Source organism: Orussus abietinus, unplaced genomic scaffold (genome assembly GCF_000612105.2).
Source record: "Orussus abietinus isolate OABI.00-Male unplaced genomic scaffold, Oabi_2.0 scaffold42, whole genome shotgun sequence".
Classification (NCBI taxonomy): domain Eukaryota; kingdom Metazoa; phylum Arthropoda; class Insecta; order Hymenoptera; family Orussidae; genus Orussus; species Orussus abietinus.
The window spans coordinates 798,913-820,746 of record NW_019394787.1 but is presented as its reverse complement, the minus strand read 5'-3'; the positions used below and the strand labels follow the sequence as shown (position 1 = coordinate 820,746).

At 49.1% G+C, this 21,834-nt stretch overlaps 1 protein-coding gene across 1 annotated transcript in view; it reads right to left on the bottom strand.

Moving 5' to 3' along the window:
- The window catches only part of LOC105697270 (sodium/calcium exchanger 1), a 53,022-nt gene that overhangs the window by 18,890 nt on the left and 12,298 nt on the right, over window positions 1-21,834 (bottom strand). Inside the window, exon 3 of the mRNA XM_023433280.1 lies at window positions 14,149-14,240. Within this exon, the coding sequence (XP_023289048.1) occupies window positions 14,149-14,240 (92 nt within the window). The remainder of the gene's footprint in view (window positions 1-14,148; window positions 14,241-21,834) is intronic.

The following is a 21,834-nucleotide window of genomic DNA, read 5'->3' as shown; positions in this document are numbered from 1 at the left end:
ATGGACCAGCGAAATTTCTATCCGAAAATATTTTTGTTATATTGAGAACGAAAAGAAAAAGGCGATTACTTTACCTTGGCAATGCAAATTCTATTCGCGTTTGCAATACCTACTCTTTTCTAGCAACAAATTGCATATCCCTCACGTGTTCGAATAGAGACAACAATATTTTTCTGGCTGCTGCTGGGAATTCACTCGCTAATTTAGGAAGCATGTTCTCTACAGAAACCGTTTCCAATGATTACAAATATTTTTGTGTCCGGTGCAATTATACCTGCAGTAAGAGGAAAAATTGATCAGTAATGTTGTCCTTTGCTGAAGGTGCAAATTTCTTTTCTCCCGTGCGTGGAGTACGGTTTCGTCTGACTCTATTGTCGAGTTCTACTTGCGGATCCGGTCCGTTGGTGTAATTGCGGGGTATTCGCAAGGTATTTGCAAGGTATTTACAGGGTATGGGCGGAAGTGCACGTTTCACGCTCGTGTGGGTGCGTGGGAGGGTGCGGATCTCTAGACTCGAAACTCCAAAGCCCGAAGACTATGGGTGCAAGTTCCTTGTCCGCTAAGAATAGCCTAGCGTTTGCACTCTACTGCCTAGAGTCCATCAACTTCAAGATCGATCGGCTTCTGCTCCGATGCCTCGGCCTGGGAACTCAATGAAACATCCACCGTCCATCGCCCTGCTTATCCGTCAACCCCTGCGAATTTTCCTCCGACAAATTTTCCGGGATACATTAAGCCGGGCGAGTCTTGAGTTTCCGCCCTCGGTGAGGGGAGGAAAAAGTCCAGGATGTTTCTCCCGAGTGCTGGAATTTATCTCCACTATAAATTCGTCCTCGTGTACGCGTTTAGCGGGCCGATCAATCCCGGGGTCGCCCGTGAGGCTGGATTCCCCAAGATTTGGCTTCCCGACGCGGAGAAATACCGCGATGGAAACTTTTCCTGCCCTCCGGGCTCCGGAAAGTTCGGCCCCCTCCCTAGGGGTGGACTTTCTCGGTTTGTACATCGGTTTCTGGCTTCACGGGCGAAGTACCATGCCAACTGTCGGATGAGATCTTCGCTTCTACTTCGAAGTCCCCAGGTACTTCGATACCCCCCGCAAAGTGCGCGCGTTAACTGCCGTGACAATGGCCGATGTAAAGATCGCGCGTCGAGGAGAGACGGCTGAGAGCGCGTTTGCACAGCGAGGCCTCCATTTTCCCGGAGTTAATTTCCCCCTCGTTCCCTGAGCCCTTCCTGAGCAACCAGACCGGAAAATCTGTATTTTCCCGCCGAGTGTCAGAACTCCAGGCCTTTCGACCGATCTTGAGGAACGCTTGTCCACCGAGTACGGGATTATATTACAAAGAGGTGTTAAGGTGATATGAAAGAGTCATTTTTAATATATAAAAACGTCAAAATATTTATAAAGCTTTTCTCCAAACTGGATGCACCGGATTATCTGAAAAGTTAACACGTAATTATGGAGGCCCGGATGAAGAACATGATGTTTGTGAAAGTTCATTAAAGAAAAAAATGTCTTTTTGGTTCTTGTCCGAGACAAATACACATTTTTTTTTATTAGAAAAATGAAATTTCACGAGCATCGCGTTCTTTCTTAGGGCCTCGTTAATTTTGCGATGGAGTTTCAAATGATTCGGTGCTCCCAATTTGGAGAAAAGTTTTATATATATTTTGACTTTCTGGTATGTATATATGACACTTTCATATCACTTTAAGAGTTTACGAAGGAACGATAAAACGCCCATTGAGTAGCCTGTAGAGTTTCTCCAGTGGAGAGTACATTTGGAGAAAAAACATTTCATTGAATCAAAGAAACACTTTTTTTTTCAATAGTAACAAAGAAATATTTTGTTAATTCAAGGAATAATCGTATGACTCAAACTCGAATGAATTGGATTTCTTTGGAATGATGACAATTTCCGCTTATTTCAGTCAAATTATTATTCGTTCAAAGAAATATTTCTTTGGTGGAATAAGTTCTTTCCTCAATTTATATTAAAAACGTCGGGGGATATTTTTTCTAATTTTCCACGTTATCGCAGCCAAATGTGGGAGAGAGTCCGGGGTTGATACGAGGGTAGTCTCCAGGGCATCTTCTAATCTGAATTTTCGTGGAAGTTCTGGGTGGGCTTCCGGCTCCTTAAGTCTTTTTATAGCCCGCGACAGGAAAGCTCGCTCGATCGGGCTCAAATGGAATTGGCCTTTGATGGAGACTTTTTGCGAGGTGGGCCACTTTCGGGAAAAGTTTTTGGCATGCCGGGACTGCGCCAGATAGGCTCCTCTTTACGGTCAACATATTTTAAAGTTCCTCAATAAAGCCCTCCGTGGCAGAAAAATTCTTTAAGTTTCCGGATGTAGGGAATTGTTCCAGTCCGGAACAAGCCGTCGCAAGGCGCATTAAGGGGAAATGAGAAGAAAACAAGGATGATAGAAGATAAGGGCCGCGCGTTCCCCGAAACCGTCCGCAGAGAAATGCACTCCACCTTGAGCCGACTAAACCGAGAATCCTAGTCGAGCGGAAATATTTTTAAAATTTAAAGAAGCAGAAACCGTCGGAACGTTCGAAAACTCCTGCGCGGCTCGAAGGGTCCAGGAAATCACACGAATGCATCTGCATGCATCATTTCCGACGCGAAGGCCGTGTATCCGTATTTCCTTTCTTTTCTTTTTTGTTTTTCGAAAAAGAAAGAAGACGCGGACGGGTAGGCGGCCAGCGAAAAAGGAGGAACGCGGCTGGAGAAAAACCAGATGGAAAGCAGGAGAGCGGAAAAACGGGAAAGAGCAGAGCTCCGGGAATCGCTTAGGAGGAATCGAGGGATGCTTCGCCTCTTCTTGCTGGCTCTGCAGAAATCTTCGAAAGCTCGCTATGACATCGTGCCTCCTCGCCGGAAACGATTCGGAGATCTGGCGGACATATTTAGGGGCATTTCTGGTTACCTTACTTTTCCTCCATTATTTTTTCCCTCGAATTTTTCCCAATTTTCCCTGAAACGAGAGCTCCAAGGAGAGCGGGGCAAAAAGACGACGGCTGTGTTCGTCCGTTGTTGCATTTTTAAAAGTATAATGTTATAAATTTTCCCGCGGTTCCTCATTCCTCACCCGAGTGGTTCAGCCCCGGAAATGCGGAGAGAAACCCGAGCATTTCGTTCCATCTTCTTTTCCCTGTCTTTCCGATCCACTAAGTCCGCGGGAGCGTCCTCGGAACTTGGCAGGAGCTTCCTCAAATAAACCGAGCACGGCGTATCCCCGGTTTTCGGCAGCTGAACCAGGATTTATGGAAGTTCACCCGGAGCCGTGTAATAATACAGTTTCCTACATCGTTAACATGGCTCGGCGACGACCAAGAGACGATGTACCGCTTTATCCCCGTCGTCGGCGAGAGTACCAGATGATACGACCTCCTCGCGGTTCCGATATTGCGAATTCCGACAATGGGCCACGCCCGAAGATGGAAAACCCGGAAATGATGATGCAATGGACGTTGCTCCATTACCCAGGAGCAATAAAATCCTCGTCGAAAAAGGAAATAAAAATAAAAATAAAAACCACGTGTTTTGATAACAGCCCTCCCCGGCAAGAATTTCCCAGCCACTCGGAAGCGTTGGTCGGAGCGGTTTTCCATGAAAATTATTCCGGATTTCTTTTCGGCAAAATTAATTCGGTTATAAATCTAGTTATGGCTTAACTCCCGGTTAATCCGGGAATGGGATCCTCGGTTTCTGGAACCTGGATCTTCTAAGCCCCGAAATTGTTCACCAGGCACGCAGTTCATGCACCGTACAGCTTGTTACCCGTGGATCCTAATTAGACTAGTTCCCCGGAACCGGAAGTTAGTACCCGTGGAGACTGCAGCCTCGGAGCTTCGCCCAAGAAGAGAGAGAGCCTCTCCAGGACGTTTCATCAATGAAAGACGGGAGCGAGAGAGCGCGTTCGGCCGTGTTCTCTCTCCCCCTCTCTTGGTTACTCCCCGTGCGAGGTAATTAAAGGAAACGCTGGAAAACGGAAGTCGGCACGCCGAAGTGCCTCAGCACTTCTGATTAAGAGTGCTCCCGAAACCGGGGCTCGACTCTCCCTCTCTTTCTCTCTCTCTCTCTCTCTCTCTCTCTCTCTCTCTCTCTCTCTCTCTCTCTCTCTGTGTTAAGAGAGCAACTCGCAAAGCTAAAGACTCCCGACTTTAATTGGACGCCGAGGCTTGAATTGAAATTACGATGGCATCTCGCATCCGCACTCGGCTGCGATTATTTAGGAAACAATGAGAGTTTCCTTAATCCACCGTAAGCCGGCACTTCGGCGAACTTCCAAGAGACCGCGAGGCCTGTTCGAGATTCGGAGGAACGTTGAGAAGGGTTTCGATAAGGCTTGAAAAATCGAGGGTTCGAGGAGAATCGCCGAAGGACAAGCCGCTATTTTCGAAAGGACCCTTCGAGATTTCCATCGGGGAGAGGATCATTATCCTTAAGGACGAGGGCGTAACCATCGGCGCCCGTTTGGGGTGGGTTCGACTATACGTTGTCTTATTCATGAGGAGGGCTGCTCGTCTTCCTAAGCGTAAATAAATTCCACCCTTGTCGGTCCGTCGACGTCTTCCCTGGGATACGCGTCGACGAGGACTTTCATTCGGATGTAAACGAAAACCTCCCCCGACTCGCGAGTTTTTACCCAGAAGAAGCCTCGTCCCTTGAATTCGGGAATAAAACTCCCGGGCGAAATCGCCGAGAATAGTTTCACCCAGTTGACGTCCCGGTTTTACGTGATAACGTCTATTATCGCAAGCGGAGATATCGACAGTCGGGATACTAGGGCACGTTAAAAAAGTGACCGTCACGAAAATCGTGCAATTTCGTGACACGTTATAATTTCAAAACTACACTCAGGAAAAAAGTAATGCATCAAACGAAAGAAATATCTGTTTGAATAGTACCAAAGAAACATTTTGTTAATTCAAAGGATAATTATCTGATTGAAATAACCTCAGATAAATAGTCACAATCCGGAGGAAACGTTGCATCCGCTTTATTCGAGTTTATTTAAGTCAAATAATTATTCCATGAATTAACAAAATATTTCTTTGGTTCAATGACACTTTTTCCTCGGTGTACACGTAATACATTCGATACTTGGGTGTGGTTAAATATTCCACGGCCTTAAGAGTGGGTACCGCCAATGAGGTTCACACGATAACGTTATCGTTCTTTGAAGGAGCCCCACTCAAGATAAAACCGACGTTATCACGCCAAAAACTTACGGCCGCGCCTTCCGACAAAGCCCACCGCATTTTTTTACCCTCAAAAGCCATAGCGACGATTCGCAGAGTTAGGGGTTAACTTTCGACCCTTAATCGCGGGGCGCTTGCCGAGAGTGTTCGATGGAGATACCGGAAGTTATCGAAGGGCGCCAAGGGGTGTTCCGGGTATAGTCGAAGGGTTGTCGAAGGGTGCTCGAGGGTGTTCCCGGTGTTCGCGGGTGCGTGCACAAGGCGGCAGACGCCATCGATCGATCCTCGGCTTCGGCAATTAATCGCGTCGATAGCGGAGTAGATCGTATTTTCATCCCTGGGACGGTCGCGACCTCTTCTCTCTAGTTTGCTCGAAGACGTTACCCTAGCGAAAGCCGGAAGCTCGGCGACGGTGCTCGGCAAGACGGCAAAGTGGGATCGACGGGGGTGAAAGGGGTGAAAAGGGTAACAAGGGTGGCAGGGCCGAAGAGGGTAAACAGGCCGAGAGAAAGGGGAGCGCGGTTCCTGGGGGTTGTCGAGTGTCGGCATTTTATTTCACCCCCTGGGCTCTTTCCTATCATCTCGTCGCCCCCTCGACGCGACATTTATTAACGATAATCAAATTCGGGAGGAATATCACCCCGGCATAATAAGGAGGCTCGAGGAGGCCGACCGCTCTCGTTATCATCGAATCGTCGAGGCCGCGTCCCGTTTCCCTCGATATCCAAATAATCCGCTATTAAAATGCCAAAACCGAAACGCGAAATCGATCCGGCGATCATTAAGGAATTTATCGTAATTAAATGGAGATCGAAGCAGGGCGGAATCGGCTCGTGGTTTCGTCTAAAAGTATACGCCTCGCTCGCGTCCGATCAACCTCGCCAGATCCACTTATGTAACTCGACGTGCCAGTGAAACATATAGCCGAATGTCGAGACCGTAAGTGGATAAAGTACAGCCAGCCACCGACGTGGCGCCCCCTCCGTGCTTCGATCTGCCCGCCATCGAAAGCGGTGGTTCAAGAACCATTACGGAGCCCCAAGCTCCAATTTTCTCTAAAGGAAAGGTAGAAAACATTGAAAATAAAAATCTAGGCCCTCGGTCGCGGTACCTTAAGAATCGACGTCACGTGAGCACGCGTACAGAAGCCATTGTCGCGAATGTGCCGGGTATATATTTATGCTAATAAATCCCCATACCCCGGAAGACGCGTAACCACCCTTTGCAGGTAACTCGTCCAATTTCCATGCACGTCTTGGTCGCAATCCCCGTGCTTAATTAGCGACGAAACACCCTCTCGTCATCGAGGCTGCCTCGGAACCTCGAGCCAATTTGTGGAACGACAAAGTGGCTTTACATCAGGGGTACGTACCCCCCTAGACTCGTTCCGGTGGGAAAACGAGTCTTAAAGTTATTTATCGGGCGAGCCGCCCTCGCGCATACGTGCGCCGCATGTACGGAGCCATGTTATCGAGACAATGGCGAACGTACCCTCGACTCGGGGGCCGGAAGGGGTGAAATAGCGGAGACCTACCCCGGGAGGGGTGGAGTCGTCGGAAGGGAACTCTCGGAGGCTCCTCGTCCAGGAAATGATATTCCAGCTGGCTCGGAGAACAACGTCCGGTTTCTGCTTTCCCTTTTTATCGCTTCCTCCGAGGCGGACCGAAAGCGTCGTGGGGGCGGAGGGGGGCGGAAGAACGGACGGCGAGGGGGGCTATTTTTCGGGAAATCCATTTTTTTCACGCCAAGGGTGAAAGAGGTACTCCCAGACAGCGATTAACGAGGTGGACGAGTACCTCGTGCTCGTTTCGAGGAAGTGCCTCCCGATGTCGCGCTCAATGTTCGGCCTCCGCGTCCTCTTTTCGCCGGTGAAAAAAGCTCTCTCCGGGAAAAAATCTGGGCCGTGCGTCTCCCCGAGATGCACTCCAAAGTGACGTCTGTCGAATTCTTTCCGCCGCATCGGGGGATCGGGCAAGGTTGCCATTCCAGCCAAGGTCGGGCCACCGAATCCGCGAGGCCGACCCCCCGCGAAGCGAGCTTTTCAGAGTCGGCTATGAAGACACCGAATACTCGTGTATGCAATTAGTTGATATATTTAATATTCCTCTCGATTGTCTAATATCCCGATTTTTATTGACACGAGGAGGCTTAAGTGGCACCTTTCCTCCAGGAAAGTGCCCTTTTAGATTCCGAATCCGTGAGCATCGAAATTCATTACAAAGCCATGAGGAGCGATCACGGCTCCGCGAATTGGTTGGTGCATTTAACTGCACCTGCTGCATCTGACGCACAGAAGGGTCCGATCCATTATCTGGGGAAGAAAAAAAGAGAAGGAGCAGCGGCACAAGAAGTAATTCCTTGGCGTTGATGGCCTCGTTGGGGGGAGGTCGATCGCGGAGTCAGAGACGAAAGGGGTAAGGACACTTTGGTCGCGCAACTCCGGGATAAAGTGCGGCGCACCGCGCAATTACCCCGCTGCCCCTGGGCGCTCCACTTTCGGCAATCCTTATCCCAGTTTCGAACAAAGGGGAGATTACCATTGATATTTCCCGAAGGTTCGCCGGGTTTTTCGGAAAAGTCGCCGGCGCTTTGCTTTGTCCCGCCGTCCTTTTTCGCCCCCGTCTCCTCGCCCGTTCCACCCGTTCCGCCGCGTTTTCCGCTCTCGGTTTTTCCGGAGGCGGGCGCGGCCAAGGCCGGCACACGCCCGACACTGAGAAATCCATTAACCGAGGTCCTCGACAATTTGAGCTTCGCGGGAGAAGAAAGGACGAGCCCGAGAGAAAGCTCCAACTGATGGTCCAATCGCGAGCAAGGTCGAACACCGTCCTCGGTGCCGATTGGCCAACGCAAAGGAACACCCTTGGCCCCGAAAAATACAAGGTTTCACTGTTTTTCATTTGTTCAATACCCTGCGCGCGATATTATTCCGACTGACGCTAGCCAACTAACGTAAAAGGATCCTTTCGGTCGAAACGATACCTGGTTCTACGTTTTTTTTTCTTTCTAATTCCTCGATTCCTATCGCGCGATATTATTTTAGCGAAATAAGCCGATCATGATAAGGGGACCCTCGTTGGTCCGAAGCGACGCATGGTTCCACTTTTTTATTCTCCCAACATCTCGCCATATCGTTTCGGCAGCCTCCAAGAAGAGACGTGGATTTAGAATTTCGTCTGTATCTCGATTGGAACTATCGAAGGGAGATCGATACGCCGCTGATAAGGTCGTTAATCTACCGCGACCGATCAGTACCGCTGCAACGGCCGCTTAATCTCCTGGCAGCCTTTCAACGCAGCTGCATAATTAAAGCCCCGCAAAGTCCCGGATGGGGTGTGCGCGACTTAAGCCCGCGAAAGCTCGGCGGTGCGTGCACGCTGCCCAATCAGACATGTACGCGCTGAAACGCGCGTCACCCATTCATTCTTATCGGCGCCGGCCGCGTAACCTCCGACTCGTATCGCGTGACCGCCGTGGAGCTACGCGTGTGCCCTGGGTGCGTGACGATACGCCCATTCATCGCTTATCAGTGCGTCCGCGCGCGTGCCGGTTGTACTCCCCGGTATATAGAACGCTACGTTAATAAATAACCGATGCACAAAAAAAGGCCCGCTTGACAAATGTTGAAAAAAAAAAGAAAAGACTTAAAATTGTATATAATATAATTCTCAATTATTCCGATTCAATAATAAATCCTCGATACTAAGACGACGCTCGATGTTATTTGTTCAATTTTCTTATAAAATTTCGAGAAAATATTTTTTAGATACTGGTAATCAAGGTTTTAGTTAGTAGATACTTATTGAAGTTAATACACGGTAGTCGTGTATCTTAACGACCGATTTCTTTTGTGCCGAAATCAGTGCGTTTCGCTTATCACTCGAGGGTCGCCTCGATCTGGCACGCCACTGTTTAGGTCTGATAACGCAACAAAACGGGCAGAGCCCGTGATCGGTCTAATTGCTCGACGAGTACAGGTACTCCCCACTCTGGGGGGGCTTTTCGTCACGCGAGTGCCATTCGTGACCATCAATTTCTGTTCTCCGTCTCGGTTAATTGACGTCACGTGACGACGCGTCTTATCAATCCCCATGCAAGCCTCCGACCTATCACCCGGCGTCATTTATCGGCCAGCACCTTAATCTAATATCGCTTAACAGCCGGAATTGCGATGCCATTACCTCGCGGCTGTTTCGCCCTCGACGAGCCCTCTTTATCGGCCTATCAGATGAGAGCACAAGTGCAAGGGCGTTCCGCGGTGGGAAGCAATCTGCCGACTAATGATAACGGGGAGCCTTATCCGACTCGAACGCACCGCAAATTGGCTCCTCGACGATCCCAATCGCTCCACCGTTAAAATAATAAAAGTTTCGAACAATCTTGAAGTAATAAAAGAAATTCCAATTTTATTCCTGTAATTTCGAGAATTAAGGTGTTATGAAAGGGTCATTCAATATATATTGTCGATATCAAAACGTCAAAATATTTATATAACTTTTCTCCAAACTGGGTGCCCCAAATCATTAAAAATTTAAGCACGTTATTATTGAGGCCCTAAGGAATAACGCGATGCTCATGAAATTTCATTTTTCCAAAAAAATAACGTGTCCTTGGTTCTAGTCTTGGATAAATAAACAAATTTTTGTTGTAAAATGGAATTTCATGAGCCCCATGTTTTTCCTTAGGCCCTCCATAATCACAGGCCGAAGTTTTAAATGATTCGGTGCCCCCAGTTTGGGGAAAAATTTTATAAACATTTTGACGATTTGATAGATATAGAATGACTCTTTCATATCACCTTAATTCTTTATCGGTGGTTATTGTGTGCAGGAATTGCCGGTCTCTTTTGCAAGGCTGTGAACGTTGGTGTAAATGGGCGAGTGCCCGAAATGGAAATGGCAGACAAGTAGAGGCCGATATAAATAAATAAAGTAGCGGAAGTCGGGGATTCCGGAAGGCGTGTCCAGTATCCGGCTGGACCGGCGACTCGGCGAGAGTTTTACGCTCGAGGAATTTCGCGATAGGCCATTTGACTCGACCCTACGTATCACTGGTTGGCACATATTGCACGCGGACCAGCCACGGTCGTTCCTCTTGCGCCGTCCTCCAGGATCCGCACGGCCGATTGATTAATTTCCCTGCCTCCGGGAAACGCCTGGACCGGGATTTCGCAAGCTCGGACTCGAGTCAACGTACCCGGCAACGAGGGAAATAATTCCTCGTCCCTGGTTTGCATAAATTCATAAACATCCCCTGGGGCACAATTTTCTAGATAAGCACAGAGGCCCTCCAGGAAAAGTCCGTTTTGGTAAAGCGAGAAAACAGAGATCTCGAAATGTCCCACTCGAGCCTCGGCAGTACCGATGTTAACGAGAGACGGCGAAATTTATGAAATTGCAAAATGGTCAAGCGAAGTTTATATCCCGGGGGCGAAGGCGCGGAATATACGCGGAGCAGAATACACGACGTTCCCACGAATCACTGGAAACGGTATTTACGGCCGCCCCTAAATACGCCATTTACCCCGTTCGATAAATCCCTTAATTACCGGTGAATACCCCAACGGAGAGGAAAATTCTATCGAATTCGAAAACCTGGATTTTCTCCTCGCTGGAGCGCCGAGGAACCGAAGAGGTTACTCCCGGAGGAAAGTAGGGGAGAACATCTAAAAAGAGGGGACGAAATCCTGGAATTATTCAAGGAGCTGCGAAAACACTCCCGGAAGAGTTGTCCTCGGGTCCCGAAGGAGAAGGTGTCTCGGGAAACTTCCGGAGAATTTTCGAAAAAATATTTTCCGCCCTATCGAGGCTCGTTAAGGCGAAACTCGCCGATTGGCGAGAAACGCCCGCTAAATCTCCACGCTCTCCCTCGTTAAATCCGGATCCAGGAGGGAGAGGAATCCTTTGGGACCCGGCAAGAGGTCCTCGATGCCGAGAGGACACCCGAGGTGGGAGACGCGCGGAAGAAAGTTCGCGGATCGCGGGGCAAAACGCTAATGAATATGCAGGAGGCTTGCGAATGCACACGCGGTGGGACCTCGTAACATGCAAATGTGTCCGCGGACCGGCGGAGGAATCGCGCCTGCGGAATCGCGTCGTCGAATCACGGGTACGGAGTCACGATTGGGAAATCGCGGCTGCGGAAACCGCGACTACGAAATCGGATTCGCGGAATTGGGCACATGGAATCGCGCGGGTAGAATCACGGCTGCGGAATCGTGTCTTCGGGGTTGCGACCGTGCTGGTACGATAGCGGCCGCGAAATCGCGACTGCGGAATCGCAGCTACGGATAATCAAGTTTTACGAGAGGTTATACGGCCCGCGGATGCGACATGGCCAAGGGGGCGCGGATGTCTCCCGGGAGATCCCGAAATTACAATTGAAATCACGCGCCGCGCCCCGTATTTGCATAAACAATTGCGGCGCGTAATTGTTGGTGGCGGCCGCGATCGAGCGGCCCTTATTGCACCGATCCCGAATTATTATTATATACATGTGTAAGCGTGACTCGCGGCCTGTCCGGCTGCGCATTAATCCAATTATTTATCGGCGGCCCCTTCCGTGACCCGATTTGAGGGGCGCCGAGTTACGCGGCTTGATTAAAAATTTCACCCTCCCCGTCCCTCTTGTCCGATCCGCCCCGGGAAATGGTAAATTAAATGCCGCCATTTCCGCGATTCGCCGTCATTTATCTCGTGATTTACTTCGTGATTTATCTTTCCATTTCGCGGCACTTTCTCCGACTTTCCGTCCTGGAAAAAAAAAAAGAAAAAGAAATGTCATCGAACCAGAGAAATATTTCTTCGAACAGTACCAAAAATGATATCCTTAATTCAAGGAATAATTATTTGAGTTAAATAATGTCGAATAAATTGGACGCGACGTCTCTTCGGAATTGTGACTACTTATTTGAGCCAAGTAATTATTCTTTGAAAGATACATATTTTTTTAGGTTATAATATCGAAATACTTTTTTGGTTCAATGATTTTTTTCCTCAGTACAAGGTCCATCGAGGATCACCGAAATATATATATTTATGTATGTACACGGATATACATAAATGTTCAGGGTGACACTTAAACCGTGGAGATTACCCGACGTTTCATCGGGCGAAGAGTAAAAACACACGTTTAAAGGGGGTAGAAGGGGGTAGTAATATTTCACGCAGGTAAGAGGTATCAAGGGGCACATCTAGGAAATAAAGTGGAGCAAACGGCTCTCCTCGGCAAAACGGCGATCGAAATGGTTATGCACACTCGGTTAAAATGAAGGCACGGAAGGGCACATTAAACACGTAAATCGCAGTCTACATGCGATCACCATCAGGCTAATCGATCGAGCTTAAGTTGGGTCTATCGATGGTTAGCCTAATTTCTAGTGTCATATCCGCGTGTCACGCGGGCTTGCAAAAGGTGCGCCGATCAGCGTAATCGGGGTGAAGGAACGAAACGAAAAGAGAAAAATCAACCAAGCTTCCAAACGATCGAAAAAAATAAAATAAAATAAAAGAAGAATTGCGTGAAACAAGTTTAAGGGGGAAGAAACTAGAAAACGCAACGAAAAGGTCCTCGTGTCAACTTACGGATATTCGTCGATCGCAGTCCGGGCGAGATCCGCGTGCGGATTTTCGATGAACGTGACGAAATAAGTATCGAAAGCAAAAAGAGAAAATTAGCTGGGCACTCCTTCGGCGGTGGTTTTCGAGGGTGGATCTCATCCTCTCTTGTCTTTTTCGATTTTTCGGCAAAGGTTCTCTCTCGCTCTCTTTCCCTCCCTATCTCTCTCGGGAGGAGAAAAGAAGCGGCCCTCCTTTCTCTTATTTCCCTTTTTCGACTCCCCGATTCAACTTCGTTCCCCCGAAGGAGAGTTCTCCCCTTTTCTCTTTGGCCAAATTAATGGCGCATCCCCTTTCCTCTCCCGGGAGAAAAACGACTCACGGCCAGAGAGGGCCCTGAAAAACCATTGATAGCATCGCTAAGTCTCGCGGAATCCACTTTTGCATTCCGATCTAGTGGTCTCGCCCGCAAATCCCTCCCTCGAGCTCGGAAAAAGAGCCAAACGGGGGTCGATTAATTGCCCAAGTGTACGGGTGAAGGGCTGCGGTTAATTACTAATTGTCCGCCACCCTCTGAATCGAGACTAATGGCCGATTCTTTCCCGTTCTGCCGCGTGTAGGAGGAACTTTTCGAAGCCTCGGCATTCAAAGTACACGAACGAGCCTAGCTGGGGGTGGAGTTTGCTTCACCCCGAAGAATGCCCGAATTCAGGGGAGTGGTTCATTCACTGGAATCGAAGACCCGTGGCCTAATTACTCTGATCGATCCGCCGATAATCAAAGGGATCGTCTTAACCTAAATCCAATCTCCCCTCGATTTGTCTCGCCCTGACCGAGTGGGATGCTCGGTCCACCTTATCGATATAATAATTTGCGAAAATTCGAGGTCGTATTTTTGGGCACCCTCCAGGCGCCGTTGAGAAACATATGGCCGGTATTTCAATGAATTTTTAAGTTTATCGCAGGGGAGCCAAAGTGTCCACCGTTAAAAATGCAGCCAACGGCGAGCGTGTATATATCTTGCACCCCGCCCCAATTTGAACCACCCCCTGCACAGGCCATCGCATCCATTACCGGTGTTGAAGACATTACCGCGAATATGGCAGCACTTAGGCGAATTTCGAGCACCAAGGTCGATTGATAAACAAGAGCAATGCAAATCGGTACAAGGGAAGCGAAACGTGCCCACCATGAGCACCGAAAATCCCATTAGCGATGCTATCAAGTGGCGGAAAAGCAGCAGGCCGAAGCCTTGATTTGGGATTTTGAGGTCCTTGAAAGAAGAATTCTTTGCTCTATTTCTAATTACCAATTGACATAAGTGCGTGTGTTAATAAACCGGGGATAAAGGACACGTTCGAGATGGAAAAGACGACTCACCCCCTTGAAGCTGCGGCTCCCCAAGTTCGACGTAGAAGAGGGCGTCCTTCTCGTACGAGTCCTCCTCTATTATGGAGAGTGTTATGGTTTTTCTGAAAGCAAAGAAGTCCCGGTTAAAAATACATCCCCCGAGAACATCTCCCGGGAAAGGGGAGGAAAAGAGAGTCCGAACACGTATCTTCAATTATAAGTTTCATCCCCCTCGGACGAGTGCCGAAGTTTAATCAATTTCGAAAGGAATCCAAGTGTCGACTCCAAAATGGACCGAGATCGCCTTCGGCAACTCAACCCCTTCCGCTCGATAAATCCAAGAAGGGTGGAATTCGCCTCCGATTGGTCTTCGGGGTCTCGTTGTCCAGCAATAACCTCCTCAGCCTCGTAATGACCTCTTACGTGACACGGCCGACACCCCTGGGAGGCGCGCCAGGGAAAAATTCATTTTCTCCCCGAGCCACCCTTCCCCGACCTTTTTGCCATCTCTTTTTCCCGAAATTAATAAACTTCGCGGAGGCGGCGCGAATCTCCCCGGAAACCTCGGGAATGCGAGACTCTTCGGCTCGATTAATCCCCGATCGAATTTCCCCCGAGAAACAAGGGCAAAAACGACCATTCGAGGAGGGTCGAGAAAGGGGTGTACTTTATTACTGTCGTCCTGCGCTCGAGTTGGCGCGGAAATCTCGCCAAGCTTCCAACGTCCCGGGCTTTCCCCCTTTTGTTTTTTCGGAGATAAATAAGAGAACCCCCTGGCGTTACCGCCTCGGTGGATTTTCGAAAAGTTTCAGTAAAGATCGCGCCGTTGAATTGAAATTCTTGGGGGAATATTTCCCATCTAATAGAGCACTTTCACGTATTCAAGGCCTGAAGCGACTTGTCAGGTGAAGCTTGCATCCCTTGGTTCGATATCGAGGGGTGGCCGGTAACGCGGACACCTCCACACGGCCGATAACGCGCGGACTCGCGCTTGACCCCGCACCGGAAAGAAACCGCACTCGCGTAACGTTATGTAAAGAGCGGCCCGAGCGGAGAATAATTCCCGAGCCCGAAGTCTCTGCGGAATTTTTAATACCTCTGGTTCTCGCCCCGGTGCCGGCCATCTCATTTTTTGACGGAAATTCAAATAGATGGGAGGAGTCGGATAATCGTGACGCGGAAATGTGAGCGGTGGTTAGAGAAGATCTAAGATTATTGCGCGGGATGTCCGCCATTTTTCAGGGGTCCTTTTGCACTTATACCCTCATACTTCTCCGCATAAAGCGAGCACGTAGATAACACGAGATTGAGTAAAATAAAATGACTAGTAAAGGGATAAAAAAGTTTAAAATCCTAAAGAATAGTGGACTGCAACTCACTATAAGCCTATGAGGTGCCCATTCACTTCAGTTACGCTAAGTAATATAAATATAATAGGTGAAAAGGAAATATATAACAAGGGTGACTTCTCGATTAGTGTATGCATAAGCATATCTGCGTTTAAATAAACGCGAGTGAAAGAAAATCCCAGGTGGAAATCTCCGCAAGGTCGCAATTTCAAAGCTCACGGTGGACGTTAACTCGGGATTTGCTGCGGAACAGGTGCGCGGCTCGTCCGCGCAATTTTTCCGCCGGGCAGTAAATAGGATAGGCATTACGGAGGAATTACGCGGGGCCGTAAGTCGGGGGTATAAAAAGTAAAGGAACGGGGGAAGAAGTGAAATCTCGCGGAGACAATAACTCGCGCAGCAGGCGGTCTGGCCTAGGAGAAAGGCCCGTAAAGATTCCGGGGAATTTTTAATAATTCCGAGGGCGCGCATAAATAATTATTACGATTTAACGGCGTCGCCATTGGTGTCACGGCGCCCCACATGGCGCGCCGAAAAGTACCGAGTGCACCCACCGTGCATACTTTACTCTCGTTTTGGTATTCACGATAGGTTCCTTTCTCGAGTACGGTGCCCTGGCCGGGTGGCGGAAAAGAATATCGAAAAAGGAGTAAAAATAAGCGGCTCACTTCCGAGTTCCGGCATATTTTTAGCCCTTGCGTCGACCTGGAGTCGCGCCATCCTCGTCGATTCGACGGATTTGGAAAGGGCTCGTTGGGGTCTATTCTTGCATCTAAACTGTCTACCTCCTATTCCGAGAAAGCTATACAAGTTGTGCCCTAGAAACTCAGGTCCGTCGTAACGCTCGGCATGTCCATGATTCCGATTTCTTCCGCGCCATCTTATCACTAAGCCTTTTAATCGCTAAACGAGCCTTTCCAATGTTTCCCAATAATTTTTCGTAAAACAATAAAAACACCGCAGATATTCGCGCAAAGATTTAAGTACAGAGAGCGGCGGTCGATCGATCGATTTCGCAATGTCCATGAGAATCGGCATTTTTAATCCCAATTATCGAGTCGTCGGGACGTGTCGGGGAATCGGAACTCGATCGTCCATCACTTCCTAATAAAAAATCACGGTTCGAGGCTGATTAATGGCGAACGTGTTCTTAACAGTTCCGCGGTGACCGGGGCGCGGTGCGATTATTCACGAGCCGTCCTCGCTCGGCGGTGATCGATCGGTCTCCGATCCATCGGTGTCGCGGCCAATAATAAGGATCATATTAATAACGGCCAGTGATACCAGTGTCAATCGCAATCGCCGATGCACCGACGGTATCGCTGATTCCCGGAATAAGGTCGCGACACGCCACCATCTCGGTCGGTTTATTTAATAAACCTCGTCGCAAGACCTACCCCAACCTGGGCTCCACGTGTGCCGCTTAAAGAGGCCATCGCGGGAGAAAAAACTCCCCTGAAAAGGGTTAGATCACTTCTCTCCGGAATTAGGCGCCCCCTCTTCCCTTTCTAAGTGATAAAAAATATATTTCTCGTATTCTCTCCGACGAGACAAAATTATTTAGCCAGCTTTTTAGATATTTCAACGCCGCGAAAAACGGAGAAAAAGGGAGGAAAAGGATCCATTTTGTTCAGACTGGGTTTCCGAGGTTTTCGATCCATCGTTTACGCGGAGGCCCTTGGGGGCCGATACGTTTAATCGTATTCCTGTACACTGCTGGCCGTTTAACGGTGTGTGGGGTGGGTCGATCCCCCGCGAACCCCGTTTTTTATTAACCCTTCGGACCGCCGTCCACACTATTCCCGCCATTTATTCCCGACACTCGATCTCTGGGGGTTAATCGAACTTTTCCGCGATCCGTTTCCGGACTCCGGGAAATTGCACCGTGCCTCATCGAAAATGTACCGCCTGGGGCAAAGCTCATTTTCCATTTACTCCCTTAATCACCGTAAAAGAGAGCGAGTAACGACGTTAGGCCCGACTTCTGGCCTCGAGGTTGCCCGTACACGCGTGGAGTACCCTCGTGTACGAGCGTGTACATTAAGCCCCTGCACAACGGAGCTTTTACTAAACGAGTGGCTCTCCCACATTGTTTGCCAAAGGGGGACGGGCGGCCTCTTAAGTGTTAAAGCAAATAGATTCTTACTCGGCCTTTACAATCGTAAAGCGTCATTCCTTCAGACCTGACGACTGTGTACATCTGTCCCCCTTTTAACGCCATAATTAATCCAGGAACAATTAAATTTAATTTGATGGGCTGCGGGCAAATATATCGGGAAGGGAATTCCCATTGACGTGGAGAGCTACGGGATGGGGCGAAATTCGTACGGAGTGGATCGCATTCAATGGCATCTAAAAAGGCTTTGACGCTGGCAGGGATCGGATTGGAAGACAATATCGCCCCTCGATTTTGACGAATCAACCGGCGCGGCGCGGATCAAAGGCCGCGGGGGGTAATCGAATTCGCGTCAGGATTAATCCGGTACCGCTCGTTTAGTAGGGGACGACATTCCTTCACGGAGTTCCGGCCTCGTTTCTCCCATAAGGCTCTTTCGGGCCGTTTCGGTATTCCAAGTCCAAACGGAAGCCCCGGAAGCTTCCGCCCATCTCGTTCCGCAAGAGACACTTGACAGATTTCTCCTTCCCGCTGCGGCACATTTCGCGCTCTCTCGTTAAATTGACTTCTCTATTTTCTCCACTTACAAAAATCGCCCTGCAGACAAAACGGAGCTACGTGGTTTAATTACAAAAAAAAAAAGAAAGGCAGAGAGAAAACCAAAACGAGAAAATAGGAGGAAAAAAGTAACAGGCAAAAGCAACTCCCCATGAACGTCCGTGGCTCGGCTCGGCAGAGATCCGGCTAAAAAATTGCGCCCGAGGTAAACCGACCTTTATTATCAGCAGATTCTTCCGCATCGCGGGTAATGGTCATTTCTCTTGTTTATCTAACCCCGGACCGTGCAGACACCGGGACTCTCGGTCGCAAGGACGGCCCCTGATGAGCTTTTCATCCCGCCAGTCTACCGAGAGCCATTCCTCGTTGCTCTTTGACGGCAATCTTACGTGGCGGTTCTTCAAAGCCCGCCTCTTCCCCCCTCCCACCCCCGAAGAAGACGTACATAGATGCTCCTCCAAGCGGCGCGTCTCTTCCACTGCGCGATTCTCCATAACCACGAATTAATCACGTTTCCATCCCCTTTCTCATTCACCCTCGCCCACTTTTGGCGTAAGACTTAATTAGTCCTCGGTTTCTAGGACGCGATTCCGTGCAGAAGGACGCCGAGTGAAATAAAAAGCTGCGTTCCCGTCCTCTTTATTTCTCATTCTTATCTTTTTCTCGCCTAAGGAGGGGTGTCGCTCTTATCACCCGGGGTTTTTCGCTCTCACTTTTCTCTCCCCGATCCCGAAGGACTCTCGGTGAGCTTTCGCCACGGGCCCTCGAACTTTAACTCGGCACGCGAGCTGCCGGCACGCTGAAGCTGCACGCCGCGATAACGAGCTTTCCGTCCCCCCTTCCGAGAGGCGAAGGTCGCGAGCCGTATAACGAGAAAGCGCGGCGGGGAAAAAGCTCCGGTGGACGCGCGAGGCGACCCTTCGTTACGGCGCGGGATCTCCCGAAAGCTCCGTGGCTTTCCAACCCCCGGGGTCCCCTAACTCGCGTGAAATTAACCGTAAGAAGGAGAGAAAGAGAAAGGACGGTTAATTACGCACGTCCGAGGTGATTCCGAATTCATTGATAAGGGAAAAAAGAGAAATGGATCAAATTAAAAAAAAAGTGTGTCGTGCCTCATTTCGCGAAGAGTCGACTTTCGGACAGCCTGAAGGCCTGTCAGTCTTCGGGAGTGGAGGATTTTTCATTCGGAGGAAGGGTAGGAATTTTTTAACGGGTGCGGGGATTTTTCTTCAGTTAATTTCGGGGTTAAGGTGATGTGATCGTGGCGTCGAAGAGGGCTCGTTTATGAAACTCTTTTCCGAACTGGGGGTGCCGATTCGTTTCAAGCATGATAATGTAAATATGGAGGCTATTAGGAAGGTCCTGACACCCACAAAATTTCAATTTTTTTTTTAATTTGTTTATTGAGATTTTCAACATTTATTACAAGAAATGAAATTTAACGAGTGTCAGGACCTTCCTTATAGTCTCCATGTCCACGTTGTAAGTTTTGAAACGATTCGGTACAGCCAATTCGTAAAAAAGTTTCATGACTGATTGGGTTATCGGAGGTCACTTTCACATCCCCTTAAAGAGGAGGTCGAACAAGGGGTTCGAGATGTGGGACTAGGAAGAGAGGCGTTTTACCATGAGGTGTTACACACACAGTTTAACGGGGATCCCATCGATCCTACATGGCTTATAGTTAGTCGGTAGATGTTGGAGGGTTATTAATACACTTCCCAGCGATGCTCGATCGGCTCGTAGGTATACTCGAGCGGCTTGCGAGGTATGTACCCCGGTGCATACGCCCACTTCGCGGATGACAATTTTGGTGGCTCTTAAAGGAGAAGTGGAGCTCAAATTGCCTTCCAAAGGGGGGTACGGCGATCTAGATGTTAGGGGCTGTAACGTATAATCCTATCCTAGAACCTGGGATCCGAATCGCGGGAATAATACCTCTCGAAAATTGTAACGAAGAACGTCGAATTGCCGGACGTGAATGCGAAGAGGACCGATATGGCGGCCGCAAAGTGCTCCGTCAAGTCGAAGGGGTGAATCTCCCGATTCGCATTAAGGGGCGTAAATTGGAGGTCGGAATTTCTGGCGGTTCTCCTGTAAACTTGGCATTCATCGGGAGGGCTCGGGGGGGTATAATTTACTCGAAGGGTTGAAGGGAAATGGCGGGGTCGATCAGGCCACGGTGCCAAGGTCCTCGATGACGGCCCAAAGGTGCGCTTAAGATTCCATCTAAGGGGCGTATTAATCGTTGGTCTCACGTGACCGACGCAATAATAACGCGATGAATAATAACAATAAAAGTAATAATAGCGACGGCGTATATATACATATATATATACCGTACAATGGCGCCAGGGTGATATTTCGTCCCGTGGTCGAGCTTTTATTCAAGAATAATGGCGGGCCCTCGGGTGGTGATTTACGACCCCCGCCACGCGATCCAGCCCTGGGGCCCTTGCAATTCCGGAACTGGTCAACCTGCGTGTCCTTCGGCTGCTGGACAAGTCTGGAAAGGTTCGGAAATATCCGACCTGACAGGCTGTCGGTATCCTGGCATTCGGGGATTCATTTCAAAGGAAATTCCCGCGAAAGTAGCGGGATCTTCAAAAGGACTCCCGGGGACGTCGGAGCTGATCCGGTAAGGAGGCTTTGAGTTGATGTACTTAGAAAAAAAAAAATATGGCCGCTTTGTGAAATACCCGGGCGTCCCGTTATTAAAGACTAGAGGCACCCGACACTCGGAAGAGCTGTATAAATGAAAGTATCATGTTGTAAATTTAACCTGTCGCCAGGAGATATCCTTTCGAGGAAACTGGAGCATGAGGAGACCGCGCCGAGTTGGGCTACTCGTGACGGCCGACCTTTCCTCTGTTTCTCTTTCCATTTTCTAACGAAAATACGCCGGAGGAATTCCTTCCGAGTGTTTCCCCGCAATTAAAAATTCTTCCACCGTGAGCGGGACTATGGCGCCGAGGGTGAAGAATTCCCAAGTGGCGAGCCGATCCCGAAGCAAGGGGTAGGAGAGTAATTTACGATTAGGTTGGAAACGGCGAGAATCCTGAAGATAAATCCTTTCCACCCCCGTTGGACTTTCTGGGACAAAAATGTGGTCAATAGTCGGCTGGTAAATGTCTTTATAGAAGACGGGATCACCGTTGCGTTTCGCGTTTTACGAGTTCCGGGTTACGAGTAAGCACGGATTTAGCGTCGTTTCTTGCAAAAGCTAAAAATACCGCCGGCAGGGGAAGGATGCACTTCCGGAGTCGTGTTTTCGGTATTACGGGAGCCCTTTTCCCCGTTTCGAATAAAATACACTCCGCAAATAGAGCCCGTCCTCTCCGCCGCTTTCATACACAGCGTCAGTTGACTCAGCCTGAGAGGGTCGCCATTTGCAATTTCGCATACCCCAGCTACGGCAATAATTATATGGCAACGTTTCCGTGTACCTCCTTCTAATATTTAACCGGTGGATTCGGCATCGATTTACCCAGAAGGTAAAAAACCTGCGATTAAACGAAAGCGTCCTCGTTTAACCGTTTCGCGACCGCGGAACCCGCCATCAATGCACACCGTAAACATGAAGGGGGCCTCGTGCAAAATTGATAAATACAATTTAGTAATACGTTTGCGTATGATAAATTTTAAAAATGACGCGTTTAGTGGATGCCGGACATAACCGGCGCTGGTCGCGAA